We start from the raw sequence: 22,039 nt of genomic DNA on the forward strand, positions 1-22,039 counted from the left end.
ATAATTCATTGCTTCTTCATTATGTATTTATGATACCGTTATGTAAGCTGAATCACGTTTGATGTCATTTTGAGATTAAGTGTTCAAGAAATAATTTCACACCTATATTTAGACTTTGGGAAATTGGTTTCTGGGCATTTTCATGTCATCGCTGAGATGGCCTTCCCTGGGTTTTCCCTAGAGACTGGCTATCACTCCTTAACACAGAACAAAGGCGACACAAAACACTTCTGCCCAGAGTTGGCAACAGAGCTGAGGATTGTTTGGTGAGTTGCCGAGCTCCAGCTGCACAGGCTCTCTGGGCTCACCTGGGGAGTTTCTTTGTTTCCTACATTTCTTTGTCCTCTCAGTAAAAGAGTTGCCATCACTACAACGGAGTTAATGATAAAGGACAGAAACTTTTCTTTTAAACTCTCATGCACAAATTTTATAATTAATACTGTTCAGAACAATGGAACATTTCTAAACTGGAATCTACAGTAACCAAAATATTGCTATCTCAAAAGTCAGTTGGGAGATAAATTGCTTGATACTGCAATAATTAATATGGCTTTCTTTGAATTTTGAGCAAACTCTCATTATTTAGCATATCACCAGTTCAGAATTGTTTCCTATAACTCTGAAATAGAGAAATAGACTAGGCTGGTTTATTTCCATACCAGCCCTGTGGTGGAGAGTATTTAAAAATAAACAAGACTGAGGAAAAGTTATTTACCTGCTAGCCGTCATGCTAAACTAACAAGAACAGGTAAGAGTTAGGGCTCTGAAGACAGACAAATCTGCGTGCTTATATCCCAGCTCCATCCCTATGACTTCTGTGGTTTAGGTGTGATGTGACAAGAAATAATACCATGTTTCTCCGAAGATGAGACCTAGTCAGACCATCAGCTCTAATGTGTCTTTTGGAGCAAAAATTAATATAAGTCCCGGTCTTATATTAAAATAAGACCGGGTATAATATATAATATAATATAATATAATATAATATAATATAATATAATATGATATAATATAATACCAGATATATAATGTAATATAATATAATATAACATAATATTGTTATAATATTATAGTGTAATATAATATTACAATGATATAATTCTGGGTATAATATAGTATCAGGTCTTAATATTAATTTTTGCTCCAAAAGATGCATTAGAGCTGATGGTCCAGCTAGGTCTTATTTTCGGGAAAACACGGTAGATACCATTTTACAAGCACATATTTGTGCCAAGTGATTTGTTAAGCACTTGACTTACCTTATCTCATGAAATCCTAACAGCCTTGATTTAGTTAATAATACTATTCTAATTTTAAAGATGAGGAAATCAAGGGTCAGGTTAAATTACCACAAAGATCATAGTTCAGAAAGAAACAAGACTTTCCTACAACTAAACAATAAAAAAAAATCGATCTGATTAAAAAATTGGCAAAGGACTTGAATAGACAGTTCTCCAAAGAAGACATACAAATGGCCAATAAGCACACAGAAAGGTGCTCAACATCACTAATCATCAGGGAAATGCAAATAAAACCACAATGAGATACCACCTCACACTCATGAGTGTGGCTGTTGTATTAAAACAACAACAACAACAACACAATACACAATCACAAATGTAAATTGGATCCCTTGTGTACTGCTAGTGAGAATGTAAAATGGTGCAGCCACATGGAAAACAGTATGGCAGTTCCTCTTCAAAAACTTAAACATAAAATTACCATATGATCCAGCAATTCCATTTCTGAGTACATAACCTAAACAACTGAAAGCAGAGATCTGAACAGACACTTGCATACCCATGCTCATAGCAACATTATTCACAGCAGCCAAGAGGCAGAAATGACTCAGTGTCCATCAACAGACCACTGGATAGACAAAATGTGGTACTGACATACAATGGAATATTATTTAGCCTTAAAAAGTAAGAAAATTCTGACAAACGCTACAATATGGGTGAACCTTGAAGACATTATGCTCAGTGAAATAAATAAACCAGACACACAAAAAAACAGATACTGTATGATTCCACTTATATGTGGTACGTAGAGTAGCCAAATTCATAGAGACAGAAAGTAGAATGGTGGTAGCTGTGGTGGGGTGTGGGGAAGGGAGCCTGTATTTAATGGGTAAAGAGACAGTTTGGGAAGATGAAAGAAAGCGTCCTAGAGATGGATGGTGGTAATGGTTACAAAACAATGTGAATGTACTTAATGCCACTGAACTGTACACTCAAAAATTGTTAAAATGGTAAATTTTATGCCTACCTTACCACAGTTTATAAAAGAAAAAAATAAATAAGACAAATATTTTAATCCTCCCTTCCCCCAAGGGACTCCAAAATATCCCATCTAGTTAGGTTGCATGGGCAGGTCCTTCTGCCTCTGAGAAAAGCTGTGTGGTACAAATATGCAGAGGGATTACTGAGTTTATGAGTAGCAATTTGTCTTGTAAATAAAGTAAACAAGTACATATTCTGCTACTGTCAGCACTTCACACACAGAGCTAATTATCTTGCTGTCAGAAGTGTTCCATCAGTAAATGATTTATTCAGAGCATCATTAAATAAATATTACAGAATTATATGTCCATGAGTCATAAAGGTTCAGGTTGGTGTGCTAAATAAAGAAACAGATTACTAATTCATTCATTTTACTAAGATCTAGGTAGCACTTTTATTCAAGCTACCAAACTGCACGTAGAAAACAACAGAAATGCCAAATGAAGAGATAAATTTTTATTACTTCTTCTGTTTCAATGCTCAAAATGAGCAGAATATTCTAATACTGTGTTTCCCCAAAAATAAGACTTAGCTGGACAATCAGCTCTAATGCATCTTTTGGAGCACAAATTCATATAAGACCCGGTATTTGTTATGTTATATTATATTATATTACACTATATTATATTATATATTATATTACATTACATTATATAAGACCCGGTCTTATATTATAGTAAAATAAAACCATGTCTTGTATTAATTTTTGCTCCAAAAGACACATTAGAGCTGATTGTCCAGCTAGGTCTTATTTTTGGGGAAACACAGTAACTGCCCAATTTCTGTCTTGCAAAGAAGCTGGGCACTACATACAATATCCTATAAACTTTATTAATAACTATAATGTTTTGGAAATCAAACCATATTCATGCAATGATCTAATGACAAGTGCGTCTTTCCCAAAATGAAGACAAGACCAAGATTAAGGCATTCACTCTGAGCCTACTTCATTCATCATGTAGATCATGTAAACTGTATTCTGAAGGTCTGAGTTACCCTGAAGATGGCTGTACAGGGAGAAGAGATTTGAAGAAGTCTCCAAAACAATATTATTTTATAGCAATAATTTGTAAGTCATGAGCTTTCTGAGAGATTTAATTGTTTTTTGTTGTTGGTGGTGGGGTTTTTTTTGAGAACTCTATGTTTTAAACTTAAATCTTTTTCTTTGCATTGGTCTCTAAATTTTATTCTGCATTGCATTTCATCTACATTAACTTTCATCATTATTCACTCATTATTCACTAGGTTTGTGAGAAATCTAGGCACCAATGGGATAATTATATCCTCCCTGGTCCACCATCTGACTCTGTTTTTCATGGTCGGCTCTGCTGCGCTAGAGAAGGAGCAGGCTGAGGAAGGGGCAGGGTTGTTGGTGTCACCCCGAATGTCGAATGTCGATTGGCTGAGCTCACCTTTCACTGGGTTCATCTTTCACTTATATGCACTTGCAAACTAGAGCAAAAGGTGGTATTTATTCTCCTGTTTGTCACAAGTTTCCTAAGAACAAAATACAAAAGAACTGCGATCCAACAGTATAAGGGAATTTTTTTGGAAGAAATATCCAAAGCTGTCAAAATGATAATGTCATAAAGACAAAACACTGAATGCCTTTCAAAAGTGACAAAAAAATAAGATAAATGACCTTTAAAAACAACCCTAGGATTTTTAAAAATAATGCATGAGGGAAAAGGAAAATAAGACACACAGCCTTTAAAAACAATATTAAGGTTTTAAAACATTCTGCATGAAGTCAGAAAGTATTATCATCGATGACAAACACATGAAGGTCAGAGTTCAATTTACAGACAAGGAAGTGTTTCTATATTTTTTCTGTCTAATGAGGATATCATGTTAAGCGTATTCAATTACACTGTCATTCATTAACCTGGATTATTCTCTGCAAAGAAATGATCAAAGAATTCAAAGTCCAATTCTCCTAGAAATTCAAGCCAGTTTCAGTCTACCTTTCAGACAGAAAGAAAGAATCCAGTGAAACCTAGATAGAAAAAAAAAAAAAAGGAATAAATCTCGGGGTGAATGGGTGGTGGCAGAAGCAATAAAAGGAAATGTTCCATTCCTGGAAGTCTGACATCAAGCAGAAGAGTAAGATCACATTTAGCTTTTTTCACGCATACCGATTTTATTAAATGCTTCTTGTAGTTCCTCCAGCTCTTCTCGAGAAATGGTTGTGGTGCTGTTTTCCATCTTTGAACAGGAAAGACAACCTTTGGGTCTTGATATCTAAAAAAGAGCAATGATACAGAAAGAGCATTAGCCCTTTAGAAATGTTTATCTAAGCAACCCAGAGTACACAGGCAGTAAAACATCTATTAGAGGTGGCCGGTTAGCTCAGCTGGTTACAGCGCCGTGCTCTTAACAACAACGTTGCCGGTTTAATTCCCACATGGGCCACTGTGAGCTGCCCCGTCCAGAACTAGATTGAAACAACTACTTGACTTGGAGTTGATGGGTCCTGGAAAAACACACTTAAATAAATATAAGTTAAAAAAATAAAAATAAAAAACACCTAGAAGAAATCACCTGAGAGGTCTGGCTGACAAGGAACAAACAGAAGTACATCCTCGGTAACTTTTCCAGCACAGGTCAGCCAGACAATAGCTGAGATTCGGTAAGGGGAAGAAACACCTGTTTTTTACACCCTGTGATTTTACAGGGATAGACATTTCTTAGTAGCCTGTGTCATTTTCCTTTACATTTTACCCTACTATTTCAGTAAAATATGCTCCTGGAGTTTGAGACAAGTATAGCATTTGTACATGTAAAGAAAGGTCAGAAAGTACAATTTTAAGACATAAACAATGTTCAAAAATAGAACCAAGTGCATAGAATCTGATCATCTAGAGATGGAGGCTGTGGCTTTAATGCCTTGCTTTATAATGTTCAGCCATGGTCATCAACTTTCCCTTTCCCTCTGAGGGGTTTCCCAGGTACATGGGTCCCCTCGTAGTCTGAATAAGCGATACAAACTGAAAGGAAAAACAATATATAAAACTGGGTTGTAAGAAAGGCAAGCAGGTAGTCTCACTGTAGAAAGTAATTGGCAGCATTTACCCAAAACAGAAAATTAGCATTGGTGGTATAGTGGTGAGCATAGCTGCCTCCCGAAGCAGAAAATTAAAATTACCTGTAATCCTACTATCCAGAAATATCAACCAGTACCATTTTGTTATCTACCGTGTTTCCCCGAAAATAAGACCTAGCCAGACCATCCGCTCTAATGCGTCTTTTGGAGCAAAAATTAATATAAGACCCGGTATTACATTATATTATATTATTATGTTTATTATATTATACCCGGTTTTATATAAGACCAGGTCTTATATTAATTTTTGCTCCAAAAGACGCATTAGAGCTGATGGTCCGGCTAGGTCTTACTTTTGGGGAAACACGGTGTACCCTTCTGTTCTCCTTTTCAAGTACATGTGTACCTTTGGGGAGTGAAAAATATGAGTACACTACATTGTAATTTTTTTGGACTAATACATGATATGTTTCCATGTTCTTTATTAATACAATATTTAATGGCCACATATTACTATAACATAACTTATTTGGTAAATCCTTTGTTTCAGGGTATTTCCATTGCTTCCAATTTTTCATTAGAAACAATGCTGAATGAAGATGCTTGTAGATAAATATGTGTACATATCCATATTTATTTCTGTAAGATAAATATCTCAAGGTGGAATTACTTACATTAAGTAGCAGGACAACTCAATTTTAAAATTACTTCAATGTAAAGCTATTCAGTGCAAAGCTAAAGATGAATACAAATCATGCTGCATTCCTCTTACGTCCACCTAATTACATTCTAGAGTTACTACGTTATTTCAGAAAATAAGTGATCATGAGTGTTTCATAAGATAACAAGAACTGTAGCTAAACAGAGAATTCTCCTTTTTCATATGTTTATATTTATGTAGTGGTACAACATCAACTCTGAACATTTCTAACTTTTCAGGGAGTCTCACCATTTTTGAAATTATTTATTTATTAAAATTTTTCAGTTATCATTTTAAAATCATATTAAATTATGTGAAGCACTCTAAGAGTATAGCTCATTTGTCATTTGTAATCTGTATACCAACTTATTCAGTGTTTTTGGAGTTCTTTCAAACTGATAGATTTCTATCTCTTAGTTATTCTGGGGCCTGGCTCTAATTAAATGTGTAATTAAATATTTTGAGATATATATATACTTTTTTTTTTTAATGCTAAAATGTAAGAAACTGCATCTGGGGAGTAAGATGAATTCCATCCATCCCTTTTTCCTACTCCACTGACTGGAGCTTTTCAGATTGTTTTTATAAACTCATCTTACTCCCCAGATGCAGTTTCTTACATTTTAGCATTAAACATCCACATTTTATTGAATTCTCTTTTAGAATGTTTTACTATGTTTAAAACTATTTACAGGGAAACTTATTTTCTGTTGAAAGAGATTAACAGTCCTTTCAGGATTTTTAAGCACAATCCCCCACTTCTGCAAAATGCTAATTCTGTCTTGACTGGCTTTGGATCCCTGTGGTCTCTGGTCAATCCTGCACACCTTGCCCATATTCAAAGTGGTTTCTATCCCTTGCCTCAAGTTTTAAAAATAGTAGTCCAATTTTGCAATTTGCACTCCACAGAAAGACTGCAAATTAAAGGTCCTTGTGTTGACCTTGCATTTGAAGTGCTAAATTATACCTCGGGTTCTATTCTTTGCTCATGTCTACTCAAATTTACATCATTTGTTATTACATAAAATACTTTTATTCTTCTATAATCAGGCAAAACCAGCACATAAACTCATTGAAACAGAAAATTACCCATACAATATTATGTTTCTTAATTTTAACATTTTGTTTTTGTAAGTATATAGAAGCTGCTTCAAGTCCTTTGGTATTTAAATGAAATAAACAAAAAACTTAGAATGGTCTTCAAGATATACTCTTAAAAGAACAAAGCAAAGTGCAGAAGACTTAAATATGGTGGTGAAAGGGAACCATGGAGTTGTATGCTTGTAAAACATTTTTGGAATGATACAAGAAAAAGGTAACACTGATTCACTTTCTAGGGAAAATGGGGGATTGGAGGTAGCATGGGAAAGAGGTTGACTTTTTGTTACATATGCTTTTATTCATTTGGGGGGTCGGGGGGGAACATAAGTCTACCGAAATTAAAACTAACTGAAAAACAATAGAGGCAGTTGTGGAAAACATCGGAAAAAATAAAATTTATACTAGTGGTCTGAAGGTACACACCACTGAATGCTGATAATGATATGCTTAAAATATATAACTACCTATATATGTTGTAATTTTAAACAAGAGCACCTATATGTCATTACAAAGCAAAACACTGTGATTAAAATAGTGAACTAATTTATAGCTTTCCACAAAGGCATGAAGATTTAGCAGTAGAGTGGTTAATGGAAACTATGTTGCCTCTTTTATTAATACAAGTATAGACTCATGTTTAAATATATAGGATCAATATTTTTCCAAGTTTTTACAAAATTATAATAATGTTACGATTCTTCAAAAACTAAGTACTATTTACACTATACCTAACAGACATTTTTACATAGCACAATAAACATATTGCAGTATATACTGTTGGCTAAGAAAATACAGTTATTTGATTTGGTGTGCAAAAGACTTTTCTAGTTACGTGATCCCCAAATAAATTGCTTACTATGATATTTTTCAATGAAAAAAATGTTTCTGCTACAATAAAACAGCACTAACTTCTAAAAAATTTATGGAAGAGAATGTATTCCACCCACAAATTTTCAAAGTCAGATGTAACATTTTAGAACAAAAGCCCAAAGACCCTAATAGTAACCCAGTATTTACTTTTCTCACTAAACCCACACTTAGATGATTAATGTGTTATGCACTTCCTAACTAAGTACTGTGTGTCCCTTCTCATTTACTCCTCAACACTCAGAGGCAGGTGCTGTTCTCACTTTGGTAACCGAGGAAGGGATGCTGCATGGGATGGAGCAACATTCTCATGGTCTCAAAGTGAGTAACTTACGTGATTAAGTCCCCTAGTTAAACTGTGTCAGAACCCAAATCTGTCTCATTGCTTCCTCTAGGTCAGTATGGTCTGCAGTTTCTCAAATATAATCTGATATGAAGCCATAGAAACATATAAATATGTATTTGTATAATAATCATACAATAATTTACATAATATATAAGCATATATTATATAATTGTGAAATAATAATTTGCATTTTAAGAGAAATCAGCCTCTGTAAACTTCTTTGTAAAGTTTTAGGGGGGAAAATTCTAGCTAGACCAACTCATATTTATCAAGCACATTACTTGTCAGTCCTGAAACACTCTAGAAAACAGCTAGTAGAATGCATTTTGCAATTTTGGAAATGAAGAACTTACCATTTAACGAGTACACAAACAGTGGCTTGGCACTGAGGAATATAGCCCTGAACACCTGACATAGACAGATGCCTGTGACAGCTCAGCAGAGCGTAGTTTTCCAAAGTAATTCCTGAAAGACGCAGCCAGAGGCGGCCAGGGTCACTGACCAGAGATCCATCTACCAAAAGGGCAGGTTACGCTGAATTCTGTAAATAGATTTGTCTTCCCAGGGATTTTAACATGCACCCTACATTTCTTCAGCAATTCCAACACTGCTTTCCTCCTCTGCTTTTTCTTTAAGCCCACATGATTGTAAGTGAAATCTTTTTTCCCCAATCAAAGCCTTTTTTTCCCTCTCTTAATCCTCAAGTGTACCCTGTCACAACTGAATATACATATTTGGAAAGTTAAGGAAGTAGATTCTAAAAATGAACTTCTCAATTTAGATGAAATTGGATCTGATCTTTCATCCTCCCTCAAATTTCGAATTTCCTTGAGACTTTAAAAAAGCTTTCCCAAAATTAATGTAGGCAATCCTTCATGCCTGGCAGGATCTAAAGCGCTTAGAATAGTTTCAGAGAAAAAGGTGTTAGGAACAGCCCTAAGACCAAGAAGATTTTGATGCCTTGCTACTAACCCTTAGCTCCCAACCGTGAGGGACCACAGCTGTTTTCACTGGCACCTTCTGACTCCTGGCTGTTCTGTTTTCCTTCCTCTCACTGGGGCCCTAGCGTGAGTCTCCTGAGACTGAGTTCCAGAGGTAGCCACTGGCCCTGGTCAGGCAGCCTTCCCGCTAGTAGATCCTCCATATGGTAAATTACAAAAACACAAAATACTATATATGCTTTTAGGTTGCCATACATATGCAGCAAAACTTAAAAACACATGGGAATGGCACAACAAATGCAGAGTAGTGGCTGTCTATGGAGAGAGAGGCAAGGGACACAGCTGGGGGCTACAGCAGGATCTATTACTTTTTTAAAAAGATAGATTTATAGCAATTATAGCAAAATTTTAATATCTGTTCAATCTGAGTATAAGTATATGGATATCGGTTATAATTGTTATTGTACTTTTGAGTATCTTTGCCTTAAATAACTCATAAAAATTTTAAACTAAGTACAATTAATAAGTAAAATAATAAAGATAACACAAGAATAAGTTTTGAACAGAAAAAAATTCCCAAAGCCCCTCAAGGCTTGGGGGAAATTCTTTTTTCATTACTTCAATGTTGAACAGTCGAAACAGTTAATGTTATTGTGGCAGAATAATTTACTGAAATATCAAGCTGTGCTTATTCTTTTCTCCCCCTACCCATCAGTTAAAATAACTACCTTTTATCTTAGGAATTCTGGCAGCACAGGAAGAAAACCAGCCTGGCATGGGTCCATCTGGGTTTGGGTAGAAGCATAAACCTTAGGGCTTACGCAGGCTGGTGTCGTGGGAATGGGGTGGCAGGAGGAGGGTATCTCTGCAAAGCCAGAAGATGAGGGAGACAGAGAGAAGGGAGAGAGTATCCCCATGGGGAGGGAGGGAACTCCGTGGATGCCAGCAAGGAAGACCACTGCCCCAGAGATGGCAGAGACAGACACAGACACCAGACAAAGTTAGTAGAACCTCCGAGAAATCCATGGACTGAGCCAATGGGCATTTCCCAGGTAGCCACAGAGAATTGAAGACTGAGAATTGGTGACCGAGGCTAGAAGAGTTTCCTTCAAGCTTGGCTCTGTTTAAGATGCCAGGACAACAGACACTGAGGGGCAAATTCCAGGTGCCTGAGAAAGACTTGACAGCACCAGGGCAGAATGAGGCATCCAACTCAAAATAAAGTTGCCTTAAAAAACACAAATGTTCCGATAGAGTTTCTCTGGAGAACTGACTAGGATCACAGGTTCCAAAGCATTTCAGTATCTTTGTTGAGTAAAGTAGCAGTTCTACCATTGTCCTACCGTGTTTCCACGAAAAGAAGACCTGGCCAGACAATCAGCTCTAATGTGTCTTTTGGAGCAAAAATTAATATAAGACCCGGTATTATATTATATTATACCTGGTATTATATTATATTATATTATATTATACCCAGTATTATATTATATTATATATTATGTTATACCTGGTATTATATTATATATGTATATATATTATACCCAGTATTATATGTTATATTACATTATATTACATTACATTACATTACATTACATTACATTAGACCAGATCTTATATTAATTTTTGCTCCAAAAGACGCATTAGAGTTGATTGTCCACCTAGGTCTTATTTTCGGGGAAACACGGTATATCCTCCTCCCTTTCTTCACAAACTGTCTCTCATCTCCCACCACAACCCTTCTCTTTTCCTGTTACATCCTATTTTCAGCTCTCCATTAGAAATTTAAAGGTGACAATGTCATTGGATTAAATCACTATGTGAAGAAATAAACAGCTAAGAAACATAAATTAATTGAAGAATTTACTTTCTAGTTTAAAGGAAACCTGGAAAACATTATCCATATTTCCAGCTATCTCCTTTTTCAACCACATTTCACAACAGGGAGCTGCATTACTGATTTTGCAAAAAAGCAAACCTTCATATTTCATATCAACCTTTTAATTTTTCTTTATTAAAATGTCTACTGATGCTCTAATATGAGTGTGAAGTGGGATGCCACTGGCTTTGTTAAATATTAGTCTCCTACTCTACATAGCAGCCAGGACTGCTCTTTGGACAGAGCAAGTTATTAAACAGCACAATGTAATTCAGACTGTCCCTGAGCGTCCTTCTGCACTGAAAGAACTGAGCTCCAGTTTTTTCATTCCTTCTACAAGAGACAGCTATGCTAGGTCAACTTTCCTAAAAATGACCAATTTAATAGCCAACAGCTTGGATTTGCCAAACCCCAATCTACTTGAAAAAGGTAGTTGCTAAAAGACTTTACTATCAAATAAGCAAAATAATTTTCTCAGTGCCTGCACAATCCCAGAGATCACAATTATGCACCATTATGAAGAATTAAGCCAGGTACAACATGCCTAGGATGAAGTGACACTTGATTCCAAACTGACTTACTTGTGACCTCTTAAAGGGAGGCCTGGCAATCTCCTACAAAAAAATAAAAATAATAATAATAATAAACAATACAGTTGACCTTTCAACAACATGAGTTTGAATTGCATGGGTCCACTTACATACTGATTTTTCTTCAATATACTAGGAAAAGCTATGCAACAATTTGAAATAAACCCAGAGATGAACTGCATGGCCTAGAAATATCAAAAAAAATTAAGAAAAAGTTAGGTATGTCACGAATGCATAAAATGTCACCATAAAATATACACAAATCTATTATTAAAAGTTAAAATTTATCAAAACTTATGCACCGCAACACTTACAGAATATATGGCACCACTGGCAGCCAAGAGAAACGCAAACAAACATAAAGATGCAATAGTAAGTCATTACTACATAAAACTAACTGTAGTACCTATTGAACTACTGTAGTAATTCCATAGCTGCCTCCTGTGTATTACCAAAAGTTATGTGCACATTTTTCATTGTGAAGGGGTTAGCACCCCAGCTCTTGCGTTGTCCAGGTGTCAACAGTATATTCTTATCTTGATGCTGGAGCGCTTTTCTGCTTCAGATTTTCCAAGTCTGACCCATCTTGTTACTCTTACACTACCTCACTAACATGCTTTCAATTCCACAGCTTGGACTTCCAGTCTTTGCATGTCCACTGGCCACTTCCTACATCCTTAACTCCTTCCACCGTTGTCAGACATGGTGGCCCCCCAGCAGGTGGCTAATGGATGTGCCATGCCTCCACTGGCACAGGCACAGCTAGCCAGCCTGTCTACAGGGCAAGAAATCTTTGCCCCTTTGTTAGCCAAGCCAAATTAGTAAACTTTTCAGTTGAGAAATAGGAAATCGCATTAAATGTACAGATAAAAGATACAGAGTTTATTGATGAGTACTTAGGTCGGGAGCACCCGCAGAAGATTCTCAGTGGAACCATTGAGGAGTGCGACAGAAATGGAGCACTCAGTCCTCAGTACCTTCCTGAAGCCTCACGCTCTCACTGAATTTAACATCAAATGAATGTAGCTAACTTATATAAGGTGAAGAGATGACCATCTATGAAATGGGAGTCAGTTCTTCTCAAGACCTGCTGATCAATGATGACCCATGGCCCTAAGCTCGGTAACACTGCCATTCCATAGCCCATGAAAATTCTCCCTGGTCCCTGAAGTCTTGGAGGAGCAAGGAAGCCTTCACACCTGACTCCCCAGCCTTCACCCCTTTCCTGATGTGTCCACAATGCCAGTGGGGTCTCGGAAAGGGGAAGCCATGCCTGAGTTCCAATGGACTGTGGCCAAAGGTGGCCAAATCTTCTGACTTTTAAAGGGAAGCCAGAAATCAATTACTTTTATCTAAAATTTGATTTTTAAACTTTGGCAAACACTTTGAATTATGCTAAAGCTACATGTGTGTCACACTAGAACTCCAGCCTATTAATTTGCTTCCACACCTCCCTAATTCTAAACTACTTCACTTGGCCTCCCAAGAGGTCTTGGCGGAAATGCTGTGTGACTCTCTAGAAACACTCCCTTATGTTTGCTCCTTCTAAGGGCCACAAGAAAACATTCTGCCTCTGTGCCAAAACGCAGCCTCAGTTATGTGCCACTCACCACATTCCTGATCCCAATGGCGGACATTTCTAAATGTCAGCTCCTCTGAGAGAAGAGGGGCCAGCAGGTCAGGAGCCCATTAATTACAGATTCCTAACTCAGGTAACTGGATCTTTCCACCATCACAGGATCTTTTTCTTCTAGTTTATTATTTATATCCCATCTACTCTCCCCGACCCTCACTCCCCACTTCAGAACTTCTCTGGCTCTCCAGGAAAATTCAACACAGGAATACTACCCAAGTTCCTATGTTACAATATCACCAACACTTCAAGTATAATTTCCTTAACACGTTTTGTTTTCTCCTCCAGCAACTATTTCTCTTCTTCTACTAATAGCCCCAGTTGTAGTTTGGGGGTTCCACTCATTCCCTATATTCCATCCATGTTATTTGAGTGAAGCTCCAGGTCCAAGCCCAACAGCGCATTATATTCTCTGGCCATTGATTTGGTTTAGGGATAGGCATATAATCCAATTGGAGCCAATAAGATATAAGAAGGCTTTTGTGAAGCTTTCCGTATGAGACTCCCTTGGATCAATATTCCTGAAGAAGTAGAGGCCGGAGCAGCTGCAGCCATATTGCATCCACAAGGAGAGGTCCTGGGGCTGAGAAGGAAGCCAAAACCAACACAGCCGGAAGCAGAACAAATGGGTGAAGAGAAAACAGGCCCTGGCAGAGATGAGTCCACTGTGCTAAAAGCTGAGTCCACTGTGCTTATACTTTTTTGGTTACTTGAAACAATATTATTTTAAAAGCCAATTAAACTGGGTTTCTACTACTTGCAACAAAGAGTCCAAACTGATATACAAAGAGCAATAAACATATACAACTTACAAAAAGAAAATGGAAGGGGGGGTGTCAATTCCTCAAATAATAGAGCGTATTGGGACACTGCGAATTAGGAAAGAAAATTAACCATAATTATTCAGAGGGTGGCAAAAATATATATACACATTTTAAGAAAGGAAAACTGTATTAAAATTTGTAATACTCACTATACACCAATAACAAAAGATGAATACAAGTCACGTTTGACTTCTGCAGTTACAAGAGGTGCTCAAAGTGGTTCCATCAGTGTCCAGACACTTCTGATTACAGCGAACTACTGCCTGAATGACACTGAGAAAAGTGTTCACCTGTATACATTTTTTTGGCACCCCCGGTATTTCTGAATAAGTTTACAAACAGATAAGGATTATTTTTGTCATAATTTGTACTTTACCGCCACCACACCTAATGCCAGAAATTCAGTGTATGTTTATAGTTGCCCCCATAGCAATCATCAGGGAAGATTATATTCCTAGCCTAATGGCCTTCAGGCCTATGGCTTCTTTTGTATCTTTTTTCCCTTTCCTTTATCCAGAAAGACTCCCCATTTCTGTGCTAATTTCATTTCTAGCTAAAGATGACAAACTGAGTGCTAATATACTATGAGAAATGGCAGGCTTCCTGGTGTGAGGTATGGCAGGGCAATCTAGCTACGATAATAAACATTCAAAGTCAACAAATCATCAAAATCAGGAAGTTACTAATGCATTGCAGATAGAGAGGGGGCAAAAATAATTTACCCAATCCCAGAGAATAAAAATATGTACATCCAAGGTATTTGCAGGTTTATCCCCAAGCATCACATCTCTGCACGTTGGTTCAATTTCCAAAGGCGGACTTGATTCGGACATCAGCAGGACCCATACCACCGTCACCGCGTGGCACAGCACTGTTCTTCCAAAGCACAAAGGGAATGAGAAAGACGCATGGCAGACAGGAGTTCAGGAATGAATGAGACTGAAAAAAATTAAACTCCAACTATTCTGTAATAGCATTTTTATACATGATCAGATATCTAATGTAGTTATGGCTTCTCAAAGAAATTGGCCTGAAATAAACTTTAAGTAGGAACATTAGAAATAGCAGGCTTCTTTGTCAAATCTATTTGCTGCTGTTTTTGTTGTTACAATAATTTCATGAGATGTCACTATATCTCTGTTCCAAATTACACAAGCTGCCCAGTTACTTTCTACTTTTTAAATTCTAGAGGAGGAAAACCTTCCAAAAGCTGGCATCTCCCACAACTGAATTTTCTCTTCTCTTTTTTGTTGTTGTTCCTTTAAACTATACTTCAAACAACTTCCTTCATCAGATTTTGGCCTCAACAATTTCAGCTAAACCTATGCCTGGAGACTCTAATCCTTCCCTGTTAACAACAGCCTGAGAAAGGCCTTCTCTTTCTCCTAAGGCCTCTTCCTGATGGTCCTGTAACGTTCCTTCTTGTCATTTCCTGACCCTAGAACTCTATTCTCCTGCACCCAAATCTTTACCTGCCCTCAAAGCACAGCTCAAATTTCCCCATGAATTTCTCCTCTGCCCTCATTTCATTTTAGCACAGGTTTCCTGGGAACATCTAGGGTGCCAGGTATTGTACCAAGTGTTGAAGGCCATCAAATGGTGACTAACAGGGACCAGGCTCTCGAAGAATTTGCAGTCTAGTGCCGGAGTCAATGAAGCACATACCAGTGGTGGCAAACACAGGAGGCTACCTGCCTCTGGCAGTTCTTTCCCATTGAGCCTTGAGTCACCTCGGGACCCCTTTCGACGTAGCCTCATCCCTCCCCCCAGCCGATGCCTAACCGTCAGCCCTCAAAATGAACTAGCATGCTACCTCCTGAACCACGCTACAAGCTATGATGGAAGAATCTTCTAAACAGGAAGAACATACCACTGCCCTTGAGAAACTTAAAAAAGTCAAAGTGGGAAAAAAAAGGAAAAAAACTCAAAGTGATAAGATGATGCAACATAATATAAATACTTGGCTAAAAACTCTACTTTTGGGGTGGCGGGTTAGCTCAGTTGGTCAGAGCACTGTGCCAATAACACCAAGGTTGCTGGTTCGATCCCCACATGTGAGCAGCCCCCTCCTTTAAAACAAACAAACAAACTCTACTTTTAACCTCTTGGTGACAATGATGGTGAGTGATCCTATCAAAAGGTGTCACTCTTTTGAAAGCCTTAAATTTTTCTGTTAGTCTCGTTTTGCCTACAAGGTAATTTCCATCTCTGACATGAAAAAAACACCCACTGTCTCCAAAGTCTCCTGCATGTTACAACTTGTATTGGAGCCGACCAGTGCTAGCCAGCCAAAGGATTCTTCCTTTTTCCATTCAACTAGGTAAATAATTCACTTTTTATACGCCACAAAAAACAAGTGATATTCTCACTCCAAGCCACATTTTCTAAGGAGGAGTTTCCTATAACTTCCAAGACTCTTGGGCTAATCTGTGTCCTCTTACCTACTGACAATGGAAACATTTAATCTACCTACTTGGTATTTGTGCCAGTTATTATATTTTGATTGTAAGCAACAAAAACTCACTCTGGCAAAATCTGCCCCAAAAAAGGAACACACAGGAAGGGCCCTGGGAATTGGCTCAGAGTCAAGACAGGCCTGAACAAGCAGGCTCTGAAGGGCAGCTGCCAGGCAGCTCTCAGGAGCTCCACAGTGGAAACTGTAACATGTGACTTCATAGCACTGTCTCCAGGTGCCCCAACCACCTTCCGTGCATCTACGTTCCAGGACGTTAGTCCAGTTGGCAGAGCTCAGGCCACATGCCCATCCCTGTAGTCCGGGGATACTGGGAGACCAGACCTACAGCTGGAAAGAATCTTTGTCCTGGGTTCAGTTGCCCTGTGCACAGTCTCTAAGTTTGCACAAAGCAAAGACAAAGGGTTAAACCTGCCTCCCAGGTAAATGCAAGCATGCTACCCTAAGGCTTCTCCAGACCAAAACTCATTTCCCTCAATCAAAAACACCTGAAACAAGACTCCTAAAATCTCTCCCAAACTCTCCACCCAAAACCCCACAAATACAGCTCTCATACATAATGGCAGTCCAAATGAGGAAAGGGAGACTTCCTCTAACCCTCCCTTTAATTACTGTTCTGTAAATATTTATGGATGCACACCTATTTTCTAAGTATTATTTAGTCACAGGATATTATACACTGGGGAGATAATTGCCCAGATTGTAACCGGCTTTAATGCGAAATGCCTCATTCAGAATGAAAGCTTCAATGCCAACACCCGTAAGGCTGTCAGGGGACAGGAAGCCGACAGTCACTTCCAAGTGCTCTGGAATAACCCAGCATTACTTCCTGTTTATAATGTGCTTCCTCCATTTCCAGCCAAGAGTTTCTATGTAAATGATTCAAAGCAACACAGACATTCCGGTCCAGCTTCTGTCCAAGTGAGCAGAAGAGTCCTCCACAGGATGTCTCCGTGTCAGGATGTGAAGTTTAACCTCCAAACACACGTTGGTTTCAACTTGAAGTTTTTCACTTTTTACCCATATAAATGAAAACAGTGCTTTCAGGAGTTGAAACTCTGAAGTGCTTTATTTTACAATCTGCAGACCCAACTCTGAACCTCTTTATTAATGGCAAAAGATGGAATTGTCATATATGTGTGTGTGTTTGCAAGGATCCATAGAAATCTTTCCCCAAATCCTAAGTTTCTATAAATTACAGATAAAAATCATTAGCACCAAAAATATTTTCAAACAATTGCAAAGAATGCCATATAACAAAGAATTAACAACTATCAAACTATTACCACACTTTTCTTCAAGAGTACAGCTACTAGCTAACACAACTAGTTTTATCATTCTTTTAACAACCTGCATGCCACCAATGGAAGGATTCTACCAGCCCAACACACATAACAGGTTGGAGTTTTTTCCTACTAACAAGAGATGGACACCCTCATCCTAACTAGATATTCGCCCAAGAACCTTTAGTTATTAATAAATGGAATGAAGCAAACCCACTACCAGCTCTGGGAATTCTGTCGCCAGAATCTTGGCATTAGAGAAGTTAATAACAGCACTTTATATTTATCAAGCATTTTATACTTTTCAAAGCAGGCCCCATCCACTACCTCATGATCAGACATAGGTATCCCAACAAGGAAACGGAGATAATGAAGATTACTGATTTATAACATTTATAAGATCCAGTCCACACTCTTCACTCCACAGATTAGAGAACTGGCATCTCGACTGGGGAGCAAAATGATGTGCCCAGAGTTCCAGAACAAGTCATTGGCAATGCTGGGGGAGAGTGTTTACATCAAACTAGGACTCAAAGCAAAAACCATCAAGAAAAACACAGTCAACATTAAGACACCAAGGCATCAATATCTAGATACCACGGTTGTATATACAACTTTAGAAATAGAAGAAATTAATGAAAGCACAACTACGATAGGAGGTGTTACCCTGTTTCCCTGAAAATAAGACCGAGCCGGACAATCAGCTCTAATGTGTCTTTTGGAGCAAAAATTAATATAAGACCTGGTATTATATTTATTATATAAGACCCGGTCTTATAGCAAAATAAGACCTGGTCTTATATTAATTTTTGCTCCAAAAGACACATTAGAGCTGATTGTCTGGCTAGGTCTTATTTTCAGGGAAACAGGGTAACTGTTGATAGCTTAATTAGTATAAAATAAATAAAGACATAGAAAATTTGAATAATAAAATTGGTAAGTTGTAAAGGTATAAAGTCTTCTACAACTCTCAGACTATGTTCTGTATTTCCCTGAGTTAAATCAAAGCTAGCACTAAGGCTTACTTCATACGATCACTTGAGAAGACCAATGCTAGTTGTATAGATCCCTCTCCTTTCTCTGAGCTATAACAGGACCCTAGCGCTTCTATGAGAACAGGAACAATGGGGAAGACCCCTTTCATCATCAGTGAGAAGAGAGACGCTTCCTCTCTGGGCCCTCGTCACCCATCCACAGTCCCACTGACAAGCCTGCAAACAGTGACTTTTCCTCCCAAGGTCAGTTCCAGTCATCTGGGACATCTCGTATTTATAGTCTCCCAAGCTGTAAGCCTCGAAGTCATCCTGACTCCATCACCCTCTCACCTCCAAACACCGTAACTTACCACCGAATCCTCTGAATTCCGGAATAACCCCCACCTCTCTGTCTTTATTTGTCACTGCTTTAATCAGGTGTCTTACTGGCGCTACCTCAGGAGGTTCCTTCCTGCTCTTCCCAGCTCTCCTCATCAAGTATTTGGCTCTTGCTTTGTGCCCATCAGCTTCAACATATTCCCCCAAATAAAGCCAATGAGAAATATTTTACTTAAGATTTTGTGGAGAGGTAGAGAAGAACATCTACATTGCACACCATTGGGCAAAACTCTGCAAAATTGCCTTTAATTACTCCACCTTTCCTCAAATGTTCTCTCTGGGAGAGGGCCTCCTCCCCTGCCCAACTCGTGGTCTTCAGCCTGCCTTCTCTAAGGTCCTTTCTTCCTCAACCTCCAGCCCAATCACTTTTCTTATGTTGAGCAATTCAATTCTTTTCTCAGCCTCTATAATACAACTTGCATCCTTTCACCCATCATGCGGTCACCAAACAGAACTTCCACCTAAGATCCAACTTTGTTAGAAGACAATAGGAGAAAAGTAAATAACAATAGGACAAGTTAGTGGTCACACAAGGTCCACATGACTGTTTAAGAAAAAAAACTTAAAGTGAAAAACCACTGACCTACTCAAAATATCTTCTTAAATGGTCATTAAACCAATGGAAATTAAAATCACAATGAAATACCATTGCTTTGCCCAGAAAATTAGCAGCCATATGTTTATAAAGATAAGAATCAGCAGTCATGGGGGCGGCAGGTTGGCTCAGTTGGTTAGAGCGCAGTGCTCATAACACCAACATGCCCGGTTTGAGTCCCACATGGGCCAGTGAGCTGCACCCTCCACAACTAGACAGAAAAAAAAAAAAAAAGAATCAGCAGTCACAAAATAGTCATGGGGATATAAAGTACAGCTCAGGGAGTATAGTCAATAATACTGTAGTAACTATATAGTGTCACGTGGGTGCAAGACTTATTGGATCATTTCGTAAGTTCTATAAATGTCTAACCATCATGCTGTACACCTGAAACTAATATAATAGTGAACATCAACTGTAATCAAAAACAACAACAAAAAAAGAAACATAAGAATCAGAGAAATGGTTCTAGGAAACATGGAGACCTGCTGTATGGGTTACAAACTGACTACCCCCACTTGTGAGGTGCCAACTCAAAAAAAACCTTGTGTGGGATAATTTAGCAACAACATAATCAAAAGTCTCAAAAATGTTGATGAAAGAATTCAACTTGTAGCAATTATTCTACAGAAACAATGTGAAATGAGCAGAGATATATTGTTATAATTATGTTCATTTCATCATTACAATAACAGAAAAACTAAAACAACCTAGACTTCTAACAACAGATTTGTTTAATAAAAATTGGTAAACTCTTATAAAAGAAGCATCAGGCAGTCATTAAAAATCATGTTCTCAAAAATAAGAGAAAAAAATTAACAATATATTATTAGGTTAAAAAAAAAGGAGATTATCTGTATGTGTAGTATATTCCCAACTTTCTTTAAAGTATATATCTATGCAAAGAAAAGAGTGGGTAGTCAAGATCGTAGAGGTAATAAGGCAAGTTTACCCTCCTGCTTCAAACATATAGAAATGCTGGATAACATACAAACCTTTCAATTTTTTCAGTAGGTATCTGAGCCTCAGCAACAAAAGAAATCTTCTGGTACCAGAAATGAAGTCCAGCAAGCGCAGGTCTACGTTCACATTTCAAAAGACAGAAGTTAAAACCCCAGCCCTAAACACAGCAGAAAGTTGGAAGTGGGACAGAAAGCAGGAAAACAGGAAGGGCCGGGCCTCTCTGGGATATTCGCCACAGACTCCAGATAGAAAACAGCACCCATGAGAAATCAGAACCCCATAGCTGCCCTGGGTGTGAGTGCAGGGCCTGAACTCACATCACCTCACTGCAGAAACCAGTGAACCCACAGGAATCTGGCAGAGGCAGAGATGGAAGTGCCCACGTCCATCATCTGGTGTATATGCTGAACTCCAGCAGAAGAAAATGCCCTAAAGATGCGCTCACAGACAAAATGACAAATCCTATAAGAACGCATCACTTCCAAACTGAGAATCATGAGAGAGACTTTGAAACAAGTAGTAAGTCTGAAATGTTCAGAGATACAAGAAGAATTTCAGTCATAAGTCAAAAAAGGGCATTTTTAAAAGTATATTTTTAAAAATGAATGAGATATTATATATAAAATGGCTACTGGAGCTATTTGGGAGGTGAAGGTGGTGAGATTATGGACAATTTAATTTTTTCTATACAGATGTGTATTTTCCACAAAGACTATATATTACTTTTATGACAGGAGATGAAGAAAAGGCAGGGAAAAAGTGAAGATTAACATTTAACCATTCCTACAAGACAGCTAAAAAGAATTTTGAAAAAAGAGGGATAAACCTTGAAGTCTTACTAGAATAAATCCAAACTGATGTCTAGTGAGATGCCTACAACCCTGCCACGTGGTCAGACACCAACACAGCCTTTCCCAGATACCCTTCATCCTTCCCTGCCCTGCCAATTCCTGATTAGCCCAGACCCAGGTTAAAAGCCATTGCCCTGTGGAGTCTTCCTCAGCTCCCTCAGACCAAGCAGCTGTGCCACTGGGTACTGCCCAAGAGTCATTCAACACTCCAGTTCATCCCATCTATTCCTACTTTGATGAGAGTTTTTTTATCAGCAAAGTCAATTTTGTTGCATGTTTTTTCTGTGTCTCTGAAATG

General features: G+C 38.0%; 1 protein-coding gene across 6 annotated transcripts in view; it reads right to left on the reverse strand.

The window, feature by feature from the left end:
* The window catches only part of PLS1 (plastin 1), a 97,219-nt gene that overhangs the window by 34,901 nt on the left and 40,279 nt on the right, over positions 1-22,039 (reverse strand). For 5 of the 6 annotated variants that reach the window (XM_019753598.2, XM_019753596.2, XM_074334020.1 and 2 more), the window contains exon 2: positions 4,418-4,523. In XM_019753598.2, coding sequence (XP_019609157.2) covers positions 4,418-4,487 — 70 coding nt within the window. In that variant the 5' untranslated portion in view covers positions 4,488-4,523. Of the gene's footprint in view, positions 1-4,417; positions 4,524-20,922; positions 21,407-22,039 lie in introns of those variants that run through there. The other variant, XM_019753597.2, reaches the window with a different exon arrangement.

This window comes from Rhinolophus sinicus, linkage group LG01, assembly GCF_036562045.2.
Source record: "Rhinolophus sinicus isolate RSC01 linkage group LG01, ASM3656204v1, whole genome shotgun sequence".
Lineage (NCBI taxonomy): Eukaryota > Metazoa > Chordata > Mammalia > Chiroptera > Rhinolophidae > Rhinolophus > Rhinolophus sinicus.